The sequence below is a fragment of the Falco rusticolus genome, chromosome 6 (assembly GCF_015220075.1).
Source record: "Falco rusticolus isolate bFalRus1 chromosome 6, bFalRus1.pri, whole genome shotgun sequence".
Lineage (NCBI taxonomy): Eukaryota > Metazoa > Chordata > Aves > Falconiformes > Falconidae > Falco > Falco rusticolus.
Window position 1 is genome coordinate 45,702,893 of NC_051192.1, and position 23,828 is coordinate 45,726,720.

At 42.4% G+C, this 23,828-nt stretch overlaps 1 protein-coding gene and 1 long non-coding RNA gene across 3 annotated transcripts in view; one reads left to right on the forward strand and one right to left on the reverse strand.

Moving 5' to 3' along the window:
* The window catches only part of IYD (iodotyrosine deiodinase), an 18,948-nt gene extending 12,634 nt beyond the window's left edge, over positions 1-6,314 (reverse strand). The window contains exon 1 of one of the 2 annotated variants that reach the window (XM_037391610.1): positions 6,040-6,314. In XM_037391610.1, coding sequence (XP_037247507.1) covers positions 6,040-6,220 — 181 coding nt within the window. In that variant the 5' untranslated portion in view covers positions 6,221-6,314. The remainder of the gene's footprint in view (positions 1-6,039) is intronic. The other variant, XM_037391611.1, reaches the window with a different exon arrangement.
* LOC119149829 overlaps positions 1-20,734 on the forward strand; it is a 27,828-nt gene extending 7,094 nt beyond the window's left edge. Inside the window, exons 2-3 of the long non-coding RNA XR_005104873.1 lie at positions 19,779-19,789; positions 20,724-20,734. This is a non-coding gene — a long non-coding RNA (uncharacterized LOC119149829). The remainder of the gene's footprint in view (positions 1-19,778; positions 19,790-20,723) is intronic.
* Positions 20,735-23,828: the final 3,094 nt, after the last annotated feature.

Below are 23,828 nucleotides of genomic sequence, written 5' to 3' on the forward strand. Positions count from 1 at the left end.
AATTGATATTGTGGTAGATTGTAAAGAAATAAAAAAGTAGCATGGCTAAAAAAAGGGTTGCTTTTTGAGATGCACTGTCTTCTGGGATAGTGTCAAGCCTACAAATTCCCCCAAGGTTACATCTAAACCAGGACACATCTTTAAGAGAGTCATATTGCCTCATCATTGTTATGAAGCACTGGTGGAAGTATAGTTTCCCAGGGATAGAACAAAGAGGAAATATTATGATAATACTAGAAACCAGGCTTCCCAGCTGAAGTATCTAATACCTTGATCAAGCAACCTGTTCTTCTTTTTGTGCAGTGACTCTTTTAGCTTTGGTTTCAGTGAGGCAGGACAATGTTACCAAAAAAACCAACCAAACAAAAAAACCCTCTAAACTGAGATTATTAGTTCATTCAATTCAATTAACTAAATGAAAGGGTGAGGAAAAGTAGGCCTATGACTGTGGCACTCAATTTTTAAGTGAAAAAACTTGGGGAAAATTTGGGACTAAGAGTAATTAAACTGGAGAATTCAGATTAAAGAATTCAGGGATCAGGAAGCACAGATATTTGACATTTCTTTAAATAAGAGGTATAAAAATAATCTTAGTTGTAACTGGTTGAATAAACATCACAATTAAATGATCCACAGGCAACTAGGAATGGAAGAAAAGGATTAGTTAGCACAGAAACCTAGATGTTGTAAGACAGGAAGTCTAAAACTTGCAGTACTACCTAAGGTCAAGCCCAGTTAAATTTTGAGTAGTGTGTTTGCTTGTTCTGTGGTTTATTTTTTCCCCCATATAAGTAGAAGAGGAGAAAATAAATGAAGCTACTGCGTAGTCAAGATGGTTCAACGTAATAATAACACGGTGAAAAAATAAATGTATTTCAAAGATTTTGAACTTGGGACAAAGGTGAGATGACTGATGAGAATGAAAGTGTGAGAATCAGTGTATCTAAGCCTAAGTTTTGCAAGCAAAACTTAAAAATCTTAATATACTCAAAATGGGAATGCCGGCTGAGGCAGGAGAAAGACCCAGAAGCGAGAGAACTGACAAACAAAACCAGAACTCTCCTGGTAATTATTTTTTTTTTTAATAAATTCATCTATTATTTATTCTTTTCCACCATGTGTCTGCCATTCATTCTTAGCAGTTAACATTACCCATATGCTAAGCTAAAATCATTATCAGCACCATCTGTTTAGTGCATGTTCTCTATATCTTTAATTGCTGTGTTTAGACATATTCCTGTTTGTACGGCCACATACTACAATGTCTTACTTACACCTCTGTGTATTCCATCATTTGATGGACAACAGACATCCTGCTAGTCAGTCTATTATCTTGTTAGCCCCATTCTCAAGATTGCCATCAATTATGTTGTACATTTACAATAGTCATCAGGCTTCCTGCTATTTAAGCAAATCTGAAACAGTTTTGGCTCAGACATCCTAGACATCACAGAGCAGAATCTTATTTTTACAGTACTATTTCTCTAACTATCAGAAATTCCTCTCTGGATACATTTTAGGATGATGTCTGTATTCTTCCCAGCAGTTCATATGGGAGGTTATAATCAGCCTAGAAATTGTAAGAAATTTTGCCTCAGTTTGTAGCAAAAGTTCTTACTGTGAGTTCCTAATAGCATAAACTCACAGTAAGAAAAATGATGCATCATTTAATTTCTGTTGCCCACTTGTCTTACGTACACTGACATTTCCGTGTGTTGTTGGCTTCCAGTTGTATGTCATTAAGAAATTTTGCTTGTACACTCCTGGGTTTTAAGCAAAGACCACTAGATAAATTGGTCCTGAGACTGATCTTTGAGAAACCTCACTGGTAACCTCAGTGTAGACCAATGTGTTTGCTTTCCAAACCAGCTCTTCCAGTTTCTTCTTGAAGAAATTTCTTCCTAAGTATAGAATTCCCCTCCAGTCTTCTATTCCAGTAGTGTAAGGACATGATGCATAGGAAAACAATTAAATGTATATAAAGAAAGCTTTCAGATCTTTGGATTTTAAATGCTGGGCAACTGACTCTTTGGGTTTTTGCTTGATTAATGATAGACTGCTACATAATCAGCCACTACAGGAATCCTAGTAGTGAATCCAACCCTGAACTGAGCGTGTTCTCACTGTGAGTAGGAAACTAAGAGATGGAGTGTCTTACTAGTGGATTATAAATAGCAGTTAGCAGGCTGATCCTGGAAACCTGTTGCTTAAGGTCCCTGACCAACTCTTGAGAAGTATCAAGTGGGAGAGGCAGACCCTGGAAGAAGGAAGCCAGCATCAAAATATTGTGGCAATTGCCTCAAACTGGAATACAGTTGCAGAAGGTTTCTTAAGAACTTCAGAGGAATAGAGTGGCTGGTCTATAAAGAGTTTTTCTGGTTTACCTAGTAAAAGGAAAGCTGAGAGGTAATCTAATTGTTGTCTATAAACCACAGGAGGATACACACAAGGGCTGGGAAAATATCCTTTAAACTAAGAAGAGGATGGAACAGAAAAAATGGGTATAGAGTAGTATTAAGTAAGTTTGGGCAGGCAGAGCAGGATTTTTAACCCATAGCAGGAAGTTCTGGAATAGCCTTCCAGTAAAGTTAAAGAAACAGGGTCAAATAAGGCCAGCTTTCACATTCATTCAGCTGATGGCAAAGGCTGGAGGTGTCTGCAGCAGCAGGGAGGTAAACACAATGATGCATCATGTTCATGTAAGTCCTGCATTCCTAAATGACACAAAGCATGAACTGTCATTGAATTGGAAAACTAAACTGCTACTGCCTCATTCATGTCAGTAATATTATTAAAAGATATGGGAAGACTTTGAACTTGGGGAGAGAAGAAATACTTCTAAGAGGGAGAGAATAAATACTAAGTGGGAGAGAAGAAATACTTCTAAGTGGGAGAAGTCTATTTTAAGAAGTATCTCCAGGAACAGTGCATTTTCAGAAAGGATGGAACATTTGGGCCTTCATACACTGCTTTGTAGTCCTTAAGTAGAGTACATCACCAAAGTCCCTACAATTAAAAGTATAGTAATAAAATGCCTTTGCTATTAAAGTCTGCAAATGATGCCCAGAGTAACAAGGATACAAATATAATTCAACCTCATCCTACACACCACTGTAAACTGGGTCTGTATTTACCTTATCCATCAATTGTATTGCTCGGAATATATGACCCAGAAAGTGACCAATATACAATAAGCTTCCTGGGCTAAAGACTGAACTTATCTTTGCAACAGTGCAGATCTGAAGCAGTGGGAGGCGAGTCACCACCACCCTGGGATCAGATGCTCACTACTAGAAGACAGCCCTTGTGACTCATCATTCAAGACAAGGCTGAAGAAATATTTTTTTCATCTGTATCTAATTAGTAATTGCACATGGCCCAACACAAGACATGGCCAGATACACACGCATACAGACCATTCTTGCCAATCCACAGCACAACAATCTTACATCCTGGATCTCATAAATAGAGGAAAAAGTTACAGGACAGATGGGTATGCAAACAAATCTGAAGTACTGCCAGTTAAGGGTTTGAACAAACGAACCGAGTGAATGCTTTGCACTTAACCAAAGAACTGGGTTTCTGGTTGCTCTGAGAAACATCCTTCTCTTCAGCTACTGAAAGCATAACACAGACAAGCTTGGGAGCACTGCGCCCTCCCCCTTCCACCCTCCACTGCCAATAAGTGACTCTACTGGGTCTCTCCAAGCAGTTCAGCTAATTACACTGAATGCTTTGCTGCTCAAAGGTATGCCCCTCTGAGGGGCAACGTCAGGTAGGTTCAGTGCTGTTCCTACAGAGCGCTCCACTCTCCTGGCAAAGTGCCTTCGCTTTGGTCATGGACCCGGATCGAAAGATTTAGTCTTCAGCTACCCCTTCCTGCCAGGGGGCTTTCAAGATTCAGCTTGTTCACCTATGGCAGCCCTAGATTCTAGTTTTAGACAAGACCATCTCACCTAACTCAAATTCTCTTCAGAGGAACTTTATAAGCCGGTTCAAGACATTTAAGTAGAAATGAGCTTTTCTGATACAGTAAGATTAGTAAAGTAGCAGAATTTATACAACAGGTAAAATATTCTTCATGATTAAGAAGATCTCTGTTTATGTCCATGTTCCTATTTCAACATCTAGTACAGTCAGTGAAAATTTTAACACTGACAACAAGGTGAATAAGTTTTGAACCTTAATTACAGCACTAGCAGAGTAGCAGATACTTGCCACTGTAGCCATATTCTCTTCTTACTTAGGCTGGGCTTTCCCCTGCTGAAGAAAAACCTCCCTAAGCATGATGTCGTTATTTTATTTTTTCTAGAGAGAAAAGACATGCTTGTTTTGCAAAGATGTTGGTTTGAATCACACACCATTAAGGGAAAGATGATTATTTGTTGTTAAAAGCAACATAGCAAGAAAACCTAATTTAATGTTGGATGACATAGTACACTGAGAGAGGTTTTATGTAAAAATAAACACATCTCCTTTTAGCAACAGCACAAACATATCTATCCACCTGTCAATTTTCTGTAAGAAATTTTAAAGTAGTACAGTTTTGAATTTAGCATCTGAATAAAAGGGAAAACAACTAAGACAGAAAAAAATAACATTTTATATAGGGAGCTGTGGCAGTGAGGCTCCTTTTTAAGAGCTAATAGCTTTGTTTATGTAAGGGTTCTAAATTTTTAAACTGATAGAAACAGCTGTAGTCAAAGATGTCACTGATAGTTCACAGATTATCAGTTGAACTACCCACAGGAATTTTAATTTGCAGCAGTTTAACTGAACTAGTAAGCCATTTGTGACAAAGGAAATATGGGATACTTTTATACAGAATCTATTCTGTATTGAATAATGGAGGATACAACATCTGAACTAATTTTTAAAGAAATTTTCTATATTTGGGAAATAGTCAACATGGTTTAAAATGTTCTGAGTATAAATAGTTTCTGGAAACTGATGCACAACACTAACTCAGAGTGCTCTGAACACTGAGAAAAAAAGAGAAATAATGGTTCTTAGAAACAGCTACAAGTACAGAAAAACAATATAACAAAAGTTTCAAGATTCCTAGAAGTGGACTTGTGGAATGTGTCATTATAGGACAAAAAACACATAAAAAGCCTTTGAAAACCACCTGGTGGGGGGTGGGGAAGGCTGTATTAACTGCAAGTTTAAAAACTTCATAGGATCAGAACTCTGTAGCTTTTTGTTTCACAAGGAAATAAAGGGAGCTTATAGAAGATAGGAAGCAAAAAGAAGGAAAGGCACATTTTGTGCTTAGACTTTTGTCCAAGCTGTGCATCAGAAATCACTACTGGAAAAAAACGCATTCTGTACAGGTTCAGATATGTGGGTGAGTGAACAGATTAGCCACACCATCACTGAACCATCACCACATTTCGTTCTCTAAATATTTGATCAACATGGCTCCCAAATGATCCCAGTGTTAATCCAGCTAAAGCTCTTACAGACATTCTTAGAAATCTCAAATGGGAGGCTTTTGTGATAACTGTAATAAACCCATTTCCAACTTTTCGGGGGGTGCTGGGACCAAATATGTAGCAGTGGACGGTGAAGTGGGATGAGATGCCTGTGAAATCAGCTTGCAGACAGAAACTTTCCGCTCAGGTCTTCCCTTTGCTCACAGCAATGAGGCCCGGGAAGAGGCATGGGGTACTTCAGCAGTATCTCCATCCCTTCCCTACACTGCCCATAGAGCCCCTCATGGGTCTGAGGTCTGCTGTGCAGAGGGACAAACAGACAGGGGTCTTTGAAAATGCTGCCCTTTTTTTTTTTCTTTTTTTTTTTTCTTTTTTTTTTGGTACTCTGATTTGCAGCATCTAAAGAAAATACACATTTACACCAAGAGTGATGACATGAGGAGAGCCTCCTTCCACGGAGCTGACAAGCTCAGGGCACAGCAGCAGTGTGGTGCTAGACATTGCTATCACTGTGGAGAAGCCCAGAAGATCCCATCTCCTTTATTCACATCAGCAGATAGGATTCAAACAATGAAAGTGCTCAGATAGATGAGATTTTTCTTACCTTCTTCCTCTGAGTGGTGGTCAGTGCCATCTTTTAAATCTTCATCCACCCATGGGTGAGATAAAGACTTGCTTTTAGTCTCATGTTTTTCCTTCTCTCCATTAGTCTTCTTCAGTATTGCCCCAATCAAAACACATATAATGGCTATAAAGACTGGGGTTAGGGAAGAAAAGAGTGCCATGACTATGGAAACCTTCCTTCCAAGTTCAGTAGTTTCTCCTGAAAAAGACAGGGTGAAAAGGGAAGAGTGGAATGGCAGTAAGCAGAAAGGGGTGGACCCAAGGTTCAGTCCTTGACCCTATCCTGCTTCTATTTTTCAGCCACCACCCCCACAACCTCACCCGTCATGTGCTCCTGCTGTTAAGCAGACCCAGGTTTATATATTTTCTGGGAAGAAACTGCTTATAAACAGCAAGCAGAGGCACCGACCATATAAAAATGCATAAACGCTGTCCAGTGCAAAGGAATAAAAAAGTCTTCCAAAATCCCAGACTAAGGCAAAAGATTTCTCCCGCCTTATTTTCATCATTTATCCTAGTACTCTTGCTTGTAATGATGATTATGAGAAAGAGCTATGTGGGAATGTGACTTTTAAAAACTGATGGCATCTCTTCAATGTTTAACTCACAAAATTAGTCACATTGCACGTATCCCAGAAAATCAGAATATCACCAACTGAGTATCAGTTTGCAGTGCAGCTCTTGGCTATGCAAACAGGTCAATGAAACAGGTAAGTAAAGAGACAGCATTACCTCTGTGTGAAGCATGAATGAGATGATTTACAGAACCTGGTATTCATCCTGGATGTTCTGGGGGAAGAAAAAAGAATTCAGGGAACCAAAGAAATATTTGGGGGCTGCATATCTATGCTGCAGTTAATTTAAAAACTGGTTCAGCTGTCTTACCAAAGGAAAGATTAAAAAGTGACAGGATCCTGGTCTAATCCAAGAATGGTCAATGTCTAAATACTTAACTCGTTTTTTACATCAGCCATCTGCTTGGGAACTGAACCGGCACAGCAGCACTGAACTGATGTCTTTATCTGGGATTATTGGAACATACTGGATAATGAAATGCCAAATGGTAGTGGGTGCTGAGGGGTGTGCTGGAGTGCAGGGTACGGGGGTATGGACTGCATGCAGCAGCCAGCACCCATCAGCCCTTTTTAGTGCCAGCTAAGCACCAGCCCTGTCAAGCCTTATCTCATGCTGCACACGGCCAGGTATGAAGACTCTGCATCCATGGCAAGTTGATCTGCATTTTGGATAAACCCACCCAAGGCAAGTGGGAGCAGTTGGGGCTGTAACCGTTCCAGGAGACGGTGTGTCCCAGGGCTGTGGCACATCACGCACTATGACTAGCACCTGCTAGGGGGCAATGGGGTGGTGGGGGAGAAAACATTCCTCAGGGGTTGGTATTTGGACCAGCACTGTTTAACATCTTTGTTGGCAACATGGACAGTGGGACTGAGTGCACCCACAGCAAATCTGCCAACACCACCAAGCTGTGTGGTGTGGTCAACATGCTGGAGGGAAGGGAACCCATCCAGAGGGACCTTGACAGGCTGGAGAGGTGGGACCATGTGAAACTCATGAAGTTCTACAAGACCAAGTGCAAGGTCCTGCACATGGGCCAGGGCAATCCCAAGCACAAATATAGGCTGAGCAGAGAAAGGATTGAGAGCAGCCCTGAGGAGGAGGACTTGGGAGTGATGGTGGACAAGAAGTTCAACATGACCTGGCAATGTGTGTTTGCAGCCCAGAAAGCTGAGTTGCCTCAAAAGAAACATGACCAGCAGGTTGAGGGAGGTGATTCTGCCACTCCACTCTTGTGAGACCCCACCTGCAGTACTGTGTCCAGCTCTGGGCCCCCAACATAAGAAGGATATGAAACTGTTGGAGTGGGTCCTGAGGAGGTCTGAGAAGGTGATCAGAGGTCCAGAACACCTCCCCTATGAAGACAGGCTGAGGGGGTTGGGGTTGTTCAGCCTGGAGAAGAGAAGACTCTGGGGAGAACTTGTAACAGCCTTCCAGCACCTAAAGGGGACCTACAAGAAAGCTGGGGAGGGACTTTTTATGAGGTCATGTAGCGATAGGAGAAGGGATAATGCTTAAAACTAAAAGAGGGTAGATTTAGATTAGACATTAGGAAGAAATTCATCACTGTGAGGGTGGTCAGATACTGGAACGTGTTGCCCAGAGCAGCTGTGGATGCCCCATCCCTGGCAGTGTTCAAGCCAGGCTGGATGGGGCTTTGAGCAACCTGGTCTAGTGGGAGGTGTCCCTGCCCATGGCAGGGGGTTGGAACCAGATGATCTTTAAGGTCCCTTCCAACCCAAACCATTGTGTGGTTTCATGGTTGCAGGTCCTGCCTAGGGCACCCTCATTTCTTTAACGTGGAAAACAGGGCACACAGTGGAGTGAGAAGTTGGGGTACACATAGGTTTCACCCTGACAGTTTCTCATTCCATACCCTAGCCACTGACACCTCTCACCCCACTGGTTTTGCAGCACTGGGCACATCCTTATTGGTCACGTTTGACACTGCCACTCCAAAGGCTCCTTACTGTCCCATGCTTCAGTGCATACTGCCAGCGGCCTTGAGGAAGGGTCAGTGTGTCAGGAAGCACAGACTAATGACCAGGTTGCTGCAGAGGAAGAGAAATGTGTGGCCATGCTGGCTGGCCATGCACAGTAACAGTCCAGCTGACTGGACTGGTCTGGTCACGTATCCTCTTTTAGTACAACATCTGAGTATTAAAAGAGGCAAAACCAAGTGAATTTCTCAGCTGTGCACCTATTGCCTAGATGTGCTTAGAGACAAAATCAAACTGCCTCACAACTTTTGCCCAGGCTGGGCTTTCTCAGCTGCCCAGCTCAGATACAAAAGATCTGCTGTTCCAGCATATCCTACTCCAACACACAGACCCCAGATCCCATTAGGTCCTGGCCCTTCCAGGCAATGAATGGGGTCTGTGTAAGAAGAGTGGCCCCAGAACCAGCCAAATGACTGCCTAAGTTCATCAGAGATGAAATAAAGAGGATATGCAAAAGTTGTGCTTAGGTTTCAATCTAATCCAGTAAAGTTGGCAATAGACAGGCACCTCCCTCTGGCTAAGAGGGCAACTTGCTTCAAAACCCAAGCCATGAATCTTCTCTTCCCTGCTCTCTAGTCAAGTTGTGACCTGGGGCACCTGCCTGGGTCATTGGTCTTGGGCTGTGTGTAGAAAAAGCTGCAAAACCCATACACTGTACAGGAATAAAAAAGATAACAATTATCATGTGGGGAAAAGAGTTAAATGTATCCCCTCTCCTCCCAACTTAGAGCAGATATTTAAACTCATTTGTCCTGCCTGCTGGCCATCCAGTCATGGAGAGAGATACTTCACTTAATCGCAATTAGAAACATTAAACGTGTTCATGTGAGTAGAATAGGAACCTGCAGTTTCATTTTCAACAGCCTACCCTATGGCAAGGAAGGAAAGAGGAATGTGGCAGTGACTGTTCCTCCCACAGGGAATATATTCTCGTTAACCTTGAATATTCACATACACGTAAATTGGGATTTGGATGTTTTGCAGCTGAGAATCCAACTTGCGGAGAGACAGGTCTGTGCTGAAATAGCAAGAGAAGCAATATAGAAGCTTGAATTCTATTGTTCAAAATAACTACCTCTATTTGCAATGCTGGGAGCTTTGTAATCTCTCAGTCTTCTGGAATAATTTTGAAAGGTGATGAGATATTACTTTTCCTCTTGTAATGCAGAGAAAGAAAGCTAAATAGAAGTCCCTTTGGTATTAACTTCAGCAAAATCTATATTTGCTGTTATATATTCAAGACTGTTAGCTTGAACTTCAGCCCCACAGAAATCCCACAATACCTGATTTTATTAAAGCCTGATTTAGTTTCAATAACTCCATAGTGTAGATATTCAAAATATAAACACAGTGATGCTCTGAGGAACTGTGGGAAGGAGTGGGTGGAAGCAGCCAATTTTTGTACAGTAGATTATAATCAGTCTTTCTGTTGGGTTTTTTTTTCAATCCAAGCTTTATAGAAATGTAATTATTATTATCTTGACAAGTTCAAGCAAATTTATTATTATTAATTCTTCTGTTCTACAGTAACCCTAAAGTCTAGCTGGATATTATTTTTTTGTTTTGTTTCAAAAGTCTCAGGAGAAACATTACAAATAACCCTACTCCTAGAAATTAATGAAGCTTTACTGACAGATGTGGAAAGAAGCTAGAAAATTTTGATAGAAATACAGTTATTGAGAACACCAAAGTACTCAAGTATGACTGCATGAACCACTCTTAAAGGATACAGAACATCATACTAAAAGCTTTTGGATCAAAAGTTCTTTCTTTGATGGTTCCCATTAAGCTCTATGCTTAATTGTTATTGTTCTGAAGAAAAAAAAATGTACTCAAGTATCAACTATAGCCCCTTATTTTTCTCAAAGTAAAAACGTGTGACAATCAAATGTCATTTATAGGCTACAATGACATGTCTAGATAGTACCATGCAGTGTGTTAGCTCTGCACTGAGCTCGTGTGACTCTTCTGCTGAGGGCTGCAGGACTGAATTATTACCTCTCCTGTTTTACCACCCTGCTGTAGATGCACTGTGTGAAAGCAAAGCCACCTTTCAGCACCCAGCCACGAGCACAAAGTCCCTCAGCACAGCCCTCACATCCTGCCTGAAGGTGTCTTACGGCGTTACTGTGAGATCGTCTCACGGCTGGGCTGGGGCAAGTCTCTTGATGTGTTCTTACGTGCATACGGGGCCTAACAGAAGAGTTACACAGGAGATGTAAATTATAGGAAAGCCTCCAAATGCACAAATTACCAATGAACACATTATTTTTGTAGGGCAAATGTAAGCTATATAAACACAGAGAGGCAGAAGGGAAAGGGACTGCGAACAGCTAGGCAGAACCAAAACTGTCAGCCCTCACAGTCTTCCTGCCTGTGTTTTTCTATCAGTACTTCATTGGACAACTCTTAAGACTTCTTATGGGATGCTATAGGAAACCAGTAATACCTAAACATTCAAAAAGGGATACAATACATCTGTTCAAGTTGAATTAACTATCAAAGGCACAGTATGGTAGTTAAAACACCTAATTTAGAAAGTCTCTGAGACTTGGAAAGATATATAGAAGGAGGCACCCTTTCGCGCAGCCCTTATCCTTCTGTTTCTTCCTAATCATCTACCCGTGGCCATGTACAGACACAGGCTATAGCGCTAGGTGGCCTCAGATGGGTAGGACTTGGTACGAGAATTCTTACTTTAGTCAAAAGCAGATCTGTGTAAAGGAGAGCAGTAACAAAAAAAAAAAAAAAGAAGAATGTTAACAAGGAATGTACGAAAAAGCAGAGTAGGATGAAGGAGATAATTGCAATAAATATAGCACTAGTCTGTGAGAGAAAACACATTTTTGGGTGCTGATTACAGCTACCATTGCACGTGTCTCTTGCTGAACATTATCAGTTACACACCTACAAGGATCACATGCATTATTTCTGCTTCTAGACAGTGCATAAGCTACTGTCAGAATCCTCAAATGATATACCAGTATGCAGTGATGAAAGTGTCCACACAGAAAACTTGCTGTGTTCATAGTTAGAAGCAGGAAAAAGTCACCACTGAGTATTGTCTAGAGATGCAATAAAATATTCCATTGGCATCAGGGAAAGAAGTGAGTTTCAGACTGGAGTTGGTGTTTACTGAAAAATACACACACACAAAAAAAAGACCATTCCAACACCACCCATGATCAGCCCCCAACTCAGCATATGCCTGCTATGGGCAAAGCAGAAGCACACCTGAACTACTTAATCCAATTTCCCAATAAACACAGACACACAAATGTCTGAGATCAGCTGAAACCTACACATCATCAGGCACTGGCATTACTAAAAATATCATTAGCTTGATAAGCGTCTTCATCTCTGTGATACATCTCACACATACCCTCCTGCCTCTGTCAGTGACCATCACACAGTGCTTCTGAGCAAGGTGACCCTCACTTTTCTGCTGTCTCTTGCCTCTCCTGCACTCCACACATACAACTGCCTCCTCCTCTTCCCCTGAGTCAGCTTATCATCTCTTTATGACCCCTGGAGATATCAGATATCTCACCCTGTAGCATTAGATTTGATTATCTTTTTCATTAACTTAGCTCAGATTGCCACAAATGTTATTACTGCTTATGAACTAGCCTTTTGAAATCTGACAGTACAGCGGGTAATACAATTACATCCCATAGCAACGAAAGCAAAAGACAACACCACACAGTGCAAGAGTAATTCTTCCAATTTGTCCTCAGTATACCACCCTTCAGTTGCAAGCTCCTTGTATTTATATATTACAGGGGAAAAGAAATAAGCTAGCAACAGACAACTTGATTCATTAATATCTTTCTGAATAGAATAACCCATTTATTAGGGCCTGTGGTACCAGATAAACCATTACTTGTTCTCAGCAGGGTAATAGTGGTCCTAAAAATATTTCTGATTTGAGAAAATACCTTAAATTTTAACCCAGAGACTAATTTACCCCCAGATTCATACCAGAAGGAGCAATTTGCTAGTGCTGTAGCAGTGTTACCACCACGAACATGTAGGAGTGAGTTTACCCATGGCAGGAGCCTAGAAGACATTAGCAGTACTACTTGTTGAAGTAAAGCTGCATGAATACGTTTTCAGGAGCTCAGTAAAAGTTTCAGCTCCCTAAACAGAGATTGTGAAAACATCACTGAATTTACATGAAAAATCACCAAGGGTCTGCGGATAACACAGACCTTGAAAGTTATTTGTCCCAACTATGGGGGTACATAAATACATACAGACAAAGTACTGTTTTTCCATAACCACTTTTAGGCATAAACTCATAAGATGCTATGCTAAAATCTGTTTTATTCTGTGAAATACCTTTGATACAAGCCCATTGGGAAATGTAAGAAAAAATAAAGGGCCCTTTCTGAACAGCCACGTGGTAGGTGGGAGATCACAGCCTAATAGAAGGTGTTATAACCTCTTCAGAGTAATGGTGGAAGAGGAAGGAGGGGTAGCAATGACCCACTTCCAATAGCCAGCAAGTTCAGAGTAGCCTCTTCTAGGTAAAATATGACAGCAAATGAATTCTCTGCATATCAGGCCAAAGAGGCGAAGAAGGCGGGGGCAAAATGCAGAGACAGAAATTCAAAAGGCAGATTAAGTCCATATTGCCCGATGTGTGGGGCCAAAGAATGTGTATAGGTAGACCTGAACAAGTTCCATCATCAGAGCCACATAGTTACCATGATGCCAAAGGCATGAGGTACCAGCTTACCCACAACTCTAGGCATGGAAGTACTCAAGCAGCTGCCCATGCCTGATCCCCTGCAGTTCTCCAGCTTTCATCCCCAGGTACAGGTACACAAAGCCTACACATGCTCTGCCTGGGCTTCTGATTCCAGCACAGGCAGCATCCCAGATCTCTCTTCCCAATCAGTTCATGGTGCAGGAGGAGCGTTTACAGTGATTTTATGGCAGTGCCCCATATGATCAGATTTTTCAAATCACAAGGTCAAGTCAGAGTTAGCAGTAGAGAAATGATAACTGGATGTCCTTTGCAGCCGATGCATCAAAAAGACAATAGCAATACTTCTTGCAAAGAAGAAATATGGGGTGGGGGCAGGGGAGAAGGGATGGGACATGAATAAAAAAAGGTTACAAAAAATAAAGAAAAATTAAAACCCCCTACTTTTCAGAGGTGGATTTTTTACTTCCAGTTGCTAATATACTTTTTTTGTGTGTGCTCTACAGAGAGGGAAATTGTCTTTTGTTCCATGCTGTTATGACAGGACAGCTGAATGGCAGCATGCAGCATTTAAAATCAGCATTTCAAAGCTTCAGCTATTCCTGGAATAGCTATTCCTATTACTTCACTTATTTGCACCAAATCAAAACACTGCTAGTTTATTTGAAGAGTTTCTTAGCTGATTACATCTGAGCCTCTAAAAACTTCATCTAGGAAAACAGATTCTAGCTATGAATGTGAAGGCAGCCTTGAATTCCTATGTAATCATAAACAGCGATGTTCAAAGGGTTTGAGCTTTTTGTGAGGCTTTTTGGGGTTGTTTGGTTGGGTTTTTTTAAATTCCTCTTTACATGCTTTGAATGAATTTAATCTTCCAGCCTCCTGAGGAAATCCATCACAAGGCTGAAGACCTGTCCTTACTGCCAAGGGCATCCACAGCCTCCTCCCTTCCATGAGGTGGGGAGGTGGGTCTACTCATCCCAGGTTCCAATTCCCCTCCAACTGCTCTCCTTCACAGGGGCTACCACACTGTCTATAGTGTTGCCTGGACAGTGGATTGATCACACAGGCTCCTTGCCCAGTCTAACAGCAAGCATCTCCCCTTCTTTGCTCTCCCTAAGGGGCTGTTGCAGCCACCTGGAAATGCCTCCAAGCAAAACCCTTCCTCCCTTCTGATCAGTAGCATCAGTGGCCAAGCATTAACTATCACCATGACTCTGGTTCAGCTGCATCAAGGGTGATGTCTTCTAGTATTTCCCTCTCCCTTGCTCCAAAGGAAGCTTGTCAAAGAAGGTGGGAAGTGAAGATTGCCATATCCATGCATACACAGAGTCCAGACATATATGCTGACCCAGCTGTCAGGTAAACCACAGAGGCATCTCCCACTGTGGGAGACATTTTTAGGGTATCTGATAACATGAAATATCTTGGTATCCGGGGACAATGGGATAGCTGGGTGGTCGAGTCAGCATGCTCCACAGGGGCCCTGAGGCTGGAAAGCCACATGCCAAGGGATCCAGGATTACAGATCTCCTTCCCATCTCAAGTGACCCTTTCAAAGAGCAATCCCAAGCACACAGAGAATTTAAAGGACCACCAATGAGAACCCAACAGATATTTTCACCCTTTTCCCTAAGGCCAGAAAGAAAAACACTTTTCCCCCCAAATCACTGATCTAAGACTTCAGGAGATGCAGACCTCTTGCCCAACTCTACTGTTACTTTTACCCTGTGTGTAAATATTTATTTCATGACCTGCCGTATCAGCTAATCAGCAAATCGCTCCTCTTGGATTGCAGTCCACCACCTGACAGGTTGCCAAGGGGTGATTAACACTTACTGTCTTCCCTCCTAGAGAAAGATGCTGCAGCTTTCCCTGGCTGATCCACAAAAAGGCAGCGTTTCTCACAATGACTCTAAGGCCCAGTGCTGTTCAATCAGTTGACTTTATTCAGCTAACACTTCCTTATAGACAGTCATTCTCTGAAATGAAACTGGGTATTAGTGGACTATTTGAAAAATGCAACTATGTGGCACAATTAAACCGCTTGAAGTTTGTTACTCCACCAGCCAGTGGACTTTACATGTGGTTTCTCCCGTGGGCTTAGATCTGATTCAAGCCTACAAAGCTTGGAAATCGGTTCAGCTGAGATTTTTCCTTCGGATCTAAATTCTTTGAAAAGCTCAGACTAATTCCATAGGCAAAATCCTCTCTGCATCCCACTGTGAAACTCTTCCCTTTGTTGTCTCATTAAAACAATATAAAAGCTGAGGCCATGACAGCCATTTGAAAAGATCTACTTTCTGACTGGAAAAAAAATATCTGTCATAAAATAGGAACATGGACCTTGACACCAGTGGAAAAGTTCACAAAGGGAAATGATGATCGGTATACAAAAGATCTGGAGGATCCCATGTTGCCCCACCACAGATATATTACAGCTCTAGCCATTGGTATGAGGAATAGGAGGCTTAGACTCCACAGAGGTTATTTTACTTAAAAAATTATGAATGGGTGTTTCTAAAAAATATAATGTGCACCATGACTGAACAAACTCAGAAATCCAGGCATTCTGCCAGCATCCTTACCCTCACCTTGTGGTGTCACCGATATAGTGACAGAGCAGCCTGCTGCCCTTCCTGATGCTCCCAGATTATCTTCCAGCAACAGATTCCTTGTTTACTGCACATTAAGTTCCGTTTGGGACAGCTCTGCATGTATGGCTGACACTCTTAAAGATCGTCAAGGTGCCACCCCAGGACCAAGTGTCTTCCCACCAGCAATCAATCTATCTTACCTTGCAATCGGTGTGCTGCAGTCCATTACAGCTAATCAATGCTGGAGCATCTTCTCTGTCCAAAAAGATAGGTAAGATCATTTTTCAATATTGACTGCAACTGTCTGCTTTTCAGCATGATTTCACTGCAAAATTAAAAAAGAATTAGGACTTATATACTGCTTTGTCTGTGCTACGGGTTCCCCCCGCCCCTGCTAACTGTGAAGCACTCTGTCATTGTGGAACATGCTTTGCCACCAGGTACACACACACAGAGGATCCTGCTTTAGCGGTTTGCCAGTGATTCTTTGTAGCTGAAGAACCTAATTGCTCATTTTAGTCAGGTTACGCTCAGTAAATAAAAAAGTAGCAGAGCTTTATCTATGAAACCAGGCAGGGGCCTTGTCCTACCCTGCTGTTAATTGAGGTGATCCCTGAGTAGCTTTACCTCACACCCAGCGCCAGCTGCCTTTGAGGTCATGCTGACAGCAAAAACAGAGCTGATACGTGACCAGCACTTGGTTATTTTCCCTTCCTCAGCCAATGCCTTATTATACAAGGCTCTGAGGGACGTGGCTGTACAACTAACAATCTGTGAAAGCATATTTCCCCAGCGGTTCCTTCTGAGCAGCACAGAAGTGTCAGATGAGGACAGAAGCTGGCGTTATGCTACTGGCACGACTGAATCGCAACAGGAGCTCTGCTGTTAAGCATTTGACAGTCTAAACGTATTGTACTGCACTGTCCTGTCTGGTTTCTGCCCGGCATTATTCCTGTCAGAGAAGGTTCAGGCAGCTAATCATCCAGCAAAACTGTGTGATGAGCCTCTGAACAGACACCACACTGACAGATCCAAGCAATGGTCCAGCTGTTCCAGCATCCTGGCAACAGTCACACAAAATGCCTCAGATGATGCTAAATCCTCATCTCCTTCAAGAACAGGTCCTTTCATGGCTGGTTCCTGCAGATAACTGTGACATCTGAAAATATTTCAGTCTTCCCTTCAGAAGGAAAAGGCCTGAATGACCATGACTCTTCCATCAATGAGCTTCTTGTGCTAGTAGGTGGCATAAGAAAAGGTTTCTTTTCCACACTGGTCATTATATTTGTATCAAACCCTCCTGGGGATACACTGACAACATGCTGACAACAGCAGTCATAGCACAGAGGAAGGCAGTAAGTTCAGACCTCCCAGAGACAAGTTTCTCTTCCCCAATGTCATCCTCTGGGAGCCACTTAGCAGAAAGCAGCTCCACTCATTTACAATCTGCTTGCTTACCTGCTCCATCCCCTTGTGCTCTCCTGCTTCTCCATCTTCCTCTTGCTTCAATCCCCCACCTCCCCTCTCCTTTCATTCTTTGCTGTCCAATTCCATAACAGGTTTTCCTTTTCAGCCTCCACCACACATCCCAATACTCTTTAAAAGCACAAATACTGCCTACCCTTCCAATTAGGATGTAGGGGTCAGTGAAATCATAACCTGACCTATCTGGGTGCTGGCAGAGGAGCTCACCTTCAGCAGTCACCACCCATACCACGGATGGCCCCCAGGAAGCACCGCAGGTTCCCCAGAGCTGGTTTCCCAGAGCTGCACCGCCTGGCAAGACCCTCCTCTGAGCAAAAGAAGGAAGAAAGCAATAATGTAATGCCTCTCCTGTCATCAGTGTCCCATTAAACCCATACCATAACTTGATAGGGTAAATTAATAGTGACATTTGGGATAAGATGAGGCAAACTTCAGGGAAATTCTCGCGTCACTGTTAATTCAGGGACCTCTATTGGTTTCAGGAGGGATTATTCTAACATTATTCTGACATTCTGCCAATAAATCTGACAAGAAACATGTCACGCTCTCCTTTTCCCAGCCCCCTGATTTACAATTATATTGGTCTTATTATTTCCACAGTATTATTGCTTAGTGCATTGCACTACCTTCAGCCACAGCAAGATTAAAGGTAGTAAGAATGTAAACTTTACATTGCATTGCTCTTGTCAGTTCAAGTTAGCTACACAATGTCATTATGTTTTTATAAAATACAGGAAAAAAGTTCTTTTATTATTCCTTTTAACTAATTTCATTCCTTTTCTAGGCAGAAGATAGTAAAATCAATGTCTGTTCTCATAATATTTTATGATCTTGAACATCAAATATTCCCTGACTCAATCAGGATTCATTGACTCCTTATTAACAGTTTGCAGGGCATGGGTTCTTCAAGCAGATGTTTATAATAAGGCTTTGACTGTGAAATCATGCTAGATAGCTAGCCAGGAAGTCATTTAAGTTACATGCAAGATCTGGTTTGCAGGAACTAAGAAACATGAATACATTTATTTTCTTCAATGCACTGATGTGGAATACCAGCTAAAGTCCCCATAGCGTAACTTTAAAATATGATTCATCACTTTCATATATTCCCTTTTATTATGTGGTTCTGTTTCAGGTAGACGGAAAGACAGACAATCTCTCTGATCATCCTTTGACACAAGACATGAGGAAATTCAGGGTCTGTAAATTTTCAGAGAATATTTTTAGGAAATACAAGTCTCTAATATAAGTGGAACATTCCCATTAGCAATCTAAATGGTTTCTATACATAGTAATAGGGACATCTTCATTTACAGTTATATGCACAGTTGCACGTACAGTTATACAGCCTATCATGAAAAGCCCTGAAAAACCTTGCTGGATACTTGAAAAACAAAAAACCAACTCTGTACAGAAGCCCATACAACCATTGTTGAAATGTGACATTAATATAAGATATTTTATGGACATTTTATGTTCTTCTACTGTAGAAAGTTTAAGAAGAAAATTAATTTATCTCACTTATGAGAGCATGACCAGCTCCAGTGGTGATTAGCAATGTAAAGCAAATGAGATTAGGATCCCTGCATACAATGTGCTTCTCAGAATATGTGTTTCAGAAATAATTGCTCTCTTGAAAGAGTTAAGAGCCTCTGTCCCTTTCTAAATGCAGCACAGTAAAAACACTGCTCTCTCTCTTGCTGCAAGTATGGTTCAGTAATTGTAAAATCATTTTAAATTCTAATTCAAAGTAATTTGATTTTGAGGAAATGGCAGTAATTATGCATGCAAATGCCTCTGTTAGGTGCGGCTGGACTAATGCACAATCCACAGAGCAGGGGAGAGCACACACTTCAACGTGCCTCAGAGAGTCTGTGATATCTTTCATAATACTGAGTAGAACAATTATTTTTTTTCTGCAGATCACCACCTGCTGAAAGTAATTTCCATGTGGAAAAAAGTTTAGAGGTGTGGTTCAACATAAGGAATAACTGTACTCAAACCAATTGGAAGTACTGTTCACAGACCTGCAGCCAACATGCACTTCTGTGACAGCACAGACCTGCTGGTATGTGTTTCACAAGCCTGGCCCTTTCTGACATCCCAGTTTCACCTCCAGATCATGAAAAAAATTCCTTCTGATTACCAACATGTCTGAAGGTATGGGTTTACAGTCCGAAGTAGGGCCCAAAAGTTCTGACTTGACAAGGGGTCAAGTCAGACAAAAATCTCCCTGTGTGAAAAGTCCTCTGTAAGGTGATGTTCTGACAAGGGAAACGGGTGCCTGTTCCATGAGGAGAGGCTGACCCTGCTGTGCTCAGCCAGGGCTTTCCAACTCCCTCCCCAAAAGACATTCCTTGCGTGCCAGCTCTCGCTCAGTCATACAAGGTTAGCAACACTTCACTGCTGCTGCATGTACATTCTCCCGCCTATTTTTGGCACTACTACGGCACCAATTCCACTATTAAATAAGGTCATCGCTGTTTGCAGTCTATTTATCCAACCTTAACTCTGTGAGCTAGGAAAATCCATTATGCCCACAGCACATGCAGGGGAGAGGGGAGGAGAGAGACTAAGCTGCAGCACAGTAGGGATGGAACACCTCCCATCCCATGTGAGCACTCAGCCTATGTTCCCTGTCTATGCTTTAAGACAAAAGATGCTGCACAATGTGCCTGTAAAGCCCTTCCCTCTGAGCACAGTTTTTCACTTGAGCTCAGTGCAGTGTGTCCCCACAAACTGGCCAGAGAAGGTGCCAGGACACCATCAGGGTGCTGAGCTCCTGGAGACTATCCCTTCAGCTTCAAGGTGCATTGCAACATTCAGCCACGGTTATAGGTGCAAGTGACACCAATTTTTAGAAAGATATGCCTGTCCTTTGAGCCAGGACAATCGGGGAGGTTGTAATAAAGAATAAATTCAGTGGGCCTCTGAAGTACAGTCTGCTTGGGATGATCACACCAGGAGAGTTTGCATGGCTTTTATACAGAGAAGGTCTGCCTTGGTCTCCCTGGAGATCTGCAAAGGGATCAACAAACCTGTGCTAAGGGTGATCTGGCTGACACAGACTGCCTTGAAATTCAGAAATATCTGCCAAAGGGTTAGGAGAAACCAAGCATCCATGGAAGGAATTGGCATAGTTGGGAAACACAGTAGCAGCATTTTCTCAGTGAAGAGTAAGCAGCAGTTCAAGAAAGGTCTGTGCTGGGACTTGTGCTGTTCTGTGTATTTACATGCAATTTAGAAAAGGGTGAAGTGGGAAAGCTCAGCAAGAATACAAAGTTATTCAGGGTAGCAATGACTACCACCAGCCATGAAGAACTGCAGACTAATCATGACTGAGCAAGAAAATCCCTCACAAGGCCAGAAGAACCGGCAGATATTCAGAGAAGGCAGGAGAGAAGATCAGACAGAGAAAGCTGCTGTACAAGGAACAAACCAGTGAGGTGGGACACAGCATTCTGTTAACAAGGTGACTTCTGGTTATTTGAAAAAAGTCTGCAACACCATGACCAGGTGTATGGAGGGTGGGCAAAGACTGTTTGCCCGCTTCCCTAACAGTACCAGCACTAGGGGGCATCAACTGAAGCTTATAGGAGCAAAGTTCAAAACAGCAATAAAAAAAAGGCAGCAGGAATGCCTTGACAAAGTACGCTGCAGATTGTATGTTTCTGCGGCTTCAAAGGAAGGCTGGACATATTCTTACAGAGGGAACTGCCCAGGGACCACATCTAGCCATGAAGTCTCAGAGCTCAAAAGGTTGAAGGTTTGGAGACCATCAAGTATCACACATGCTTGTCTTGCTCAGACTCTTCTGCAGGTCTTCACCTATAGACAGTGTTTGAAAGAGCGCTCCGGGCCCGTTGAACCTTGGGTCAGATACCACATAACCAATGTTATCTTCTAAACACACTAAAATCTCTCCTACAATGAATTTTCAACATCTTTATGGATTAACTGACCTCTGGAATTCTGCGTTAAATCTGCCATTTTCCTTAGCTCCTTCCCCAAACGTTTTATAATTCTGAATTGCACACTTTTTAAATGTTCATAGCTCTCTTCATAGCAGAAGCAAGCTTGGCTGCACTTCCCAGGTTCAGAAATAAGAACGCAAACACAAAAAAGAACAAACACAATTTCAACTTAACTCACAACTTCTAGGCTACTCTCCTGACACTTTTAAGGTTTGGCAGCAGCAATAAAGCTCTGTGCACAGTTCAATTTAAACAAAAAAAAGTCCTTAGAACCAGAAAATCCTGGCACTGTGACACACTGTCTCAAGGATGCAAAAATGCTCTGAGAAAGCTGTGTGGCACACATAAGGACAAGGAAGATCTCTAAGATGTCCAAGAGATGATTTGTGGGCCCTATTTCAGTCATTCTCCTTGGCTAAAGGTTGAAAAGAGGAAGAAATGCTGTAGAAATGTGACACTACTTTACACAAGAAGTGTCTGGGGGGGTGTGGGGGGGTGGAATAAGTGGTCCCACCATGATATAGTGCTGAGCAAGGGCTGCTTGTAGTTAATGATTTTTTTTTCCCACTGAATTTCTGCCTGGATTCTCCAGCAAATCAGTATGCCAGGCAGGGGAGAAACTGTACTGCAGCAAGAAAAGAAGAAAAGGAAAAGGTGGCTGTCATTTTCTATTTCACATTTTTGATGCAAAAGGAGAGATACCATAGAGGTTACTCCTTAAAGCTGAACTCACTTGGTGGGTTTGGTTCTCTTCTCACAACCTTCACAGGGAAGATAAACAAAACAGCACCAGGCAGAGCTTCTGCAGGAGCGGCTGTAATTGGAAGACATCTTCCTGCTAAGCAGCAGCATCCCACCTTCTTCCCCTGGAAAAAGAAATAAAAAGGAGGGGAGAAAAAACAACAAAAGAAAAGCAATTTAACAAAATTCTGACACAGTTACAGGTCATGATTGTGGGACCATGTGAGGTGGCCCTTGTAACTGGATGATGACCCTGGCAGCAGCCACAGGGCCAGCACGGCACAGGCACAGTGTCCAAGGAGCATTGCACTGAGATGCAGGAGAGCCACAGTGCCCAGGCTTTCCCAGGTGCCCCTGCACAGTCCTGGTCATGCCCTCCCAGCCCTGCCTGCTCTGCTCTAAGAGCCTGCTTTCATCCTCACGTGCTTTATTAGTGGAGTGGAAGGGGGCTGAGGGGGACTGAAGTATTACTTCACATTCTGGAGTGTGGAATAACACATTCAAATTGTCCACATAAACGCACAGAGATTCATTCCCCAGCTCGCTTTACACAGGATTGACAAATTCTCGCATTCCCAACAAGATTAAGAAAGCTGGGCTCCTGGTAGTTGATGTCCTTCAGCCCTAGCAACCTCTTGGTCTCAATGCACCACCTCCAGCCTGTGGTCCCCACACCGCAGTGACCCCCTGGAGCCTCCCCACACCCTCCTGGCAGTCTCCACATCCCCCCACTTCATCCTGCTCCCCTCTGGCAGCTCAACCCAGGGCAGCACGTGCTGTGAGGGGTTTGAGCCCCACACCCCGTGTGGGGAAGCTGCTGTGCTCCTGCAGAGCCTCTTCGTTCCTCCCCTCTGACTGACCACCTTCAGAAAACTTGAAACAACTCCATGTCTTTTGAAACACCATGTCTCCATCAGATTTGCTCAAGTGACCAGCGGGCTCAAAAGTTATGCCTGGCAGAGGAGGTATAGGCAGTCTAGAAAGACAGTGTAGCTGTGCAAGCTTCATTTCGTGTGGGAAGTTTGGGTAATGTTCCCACCCATTAGGTCTAGCAATCTCATTCAGCTAATCATCCAATATTCAACACTCTAAATTTTTTAAGGGTATTATTCTACAAACTTGAATATTTTCTGCTTCCCTAGTGCTTGAATACACTCTGACTGCTGAGTTCAGACAAGGTTAGATTCTGGTGAGCAAGAGGAAATACAATAATTCTCCCTGTTTTCCCATTTATTTCCCTTTTAGAAATCCTGGTAAGAATAGAATTCTCTCAAGGAGGCCTCAAGAAATACTTGAGGTTCTTTGTTATGAACTGAAAGGACGTACAGAAAAAAAGACAGACATTTTTCATTTAGAAAAATGACACTTACAGAAAGAAACATGCAAATCTGTAAGCAATCAAGCCACATGCCCTGAAGGCCATAATTACACTGCACCTAATTTCAGCCGAAGGCCACTTCACAGAGATGTCTGATTTACTCTAATGACTACTGCTTAACTTGAGCTCTATTAGTAGAAGTCCCGTGTAATTGGGGACACTGTTTTTCAGGAGCCAATGGACTGTATAACATTTAGCCAAGTATTAAGTAAGTGAGGAAGTTTAATCTCTTTTTGATTGACAGAGGAAGCAAAGAGCCACAAAATAGCACCGGTAAAATGCAGTGAATTTCACTTTTACTCTTGGT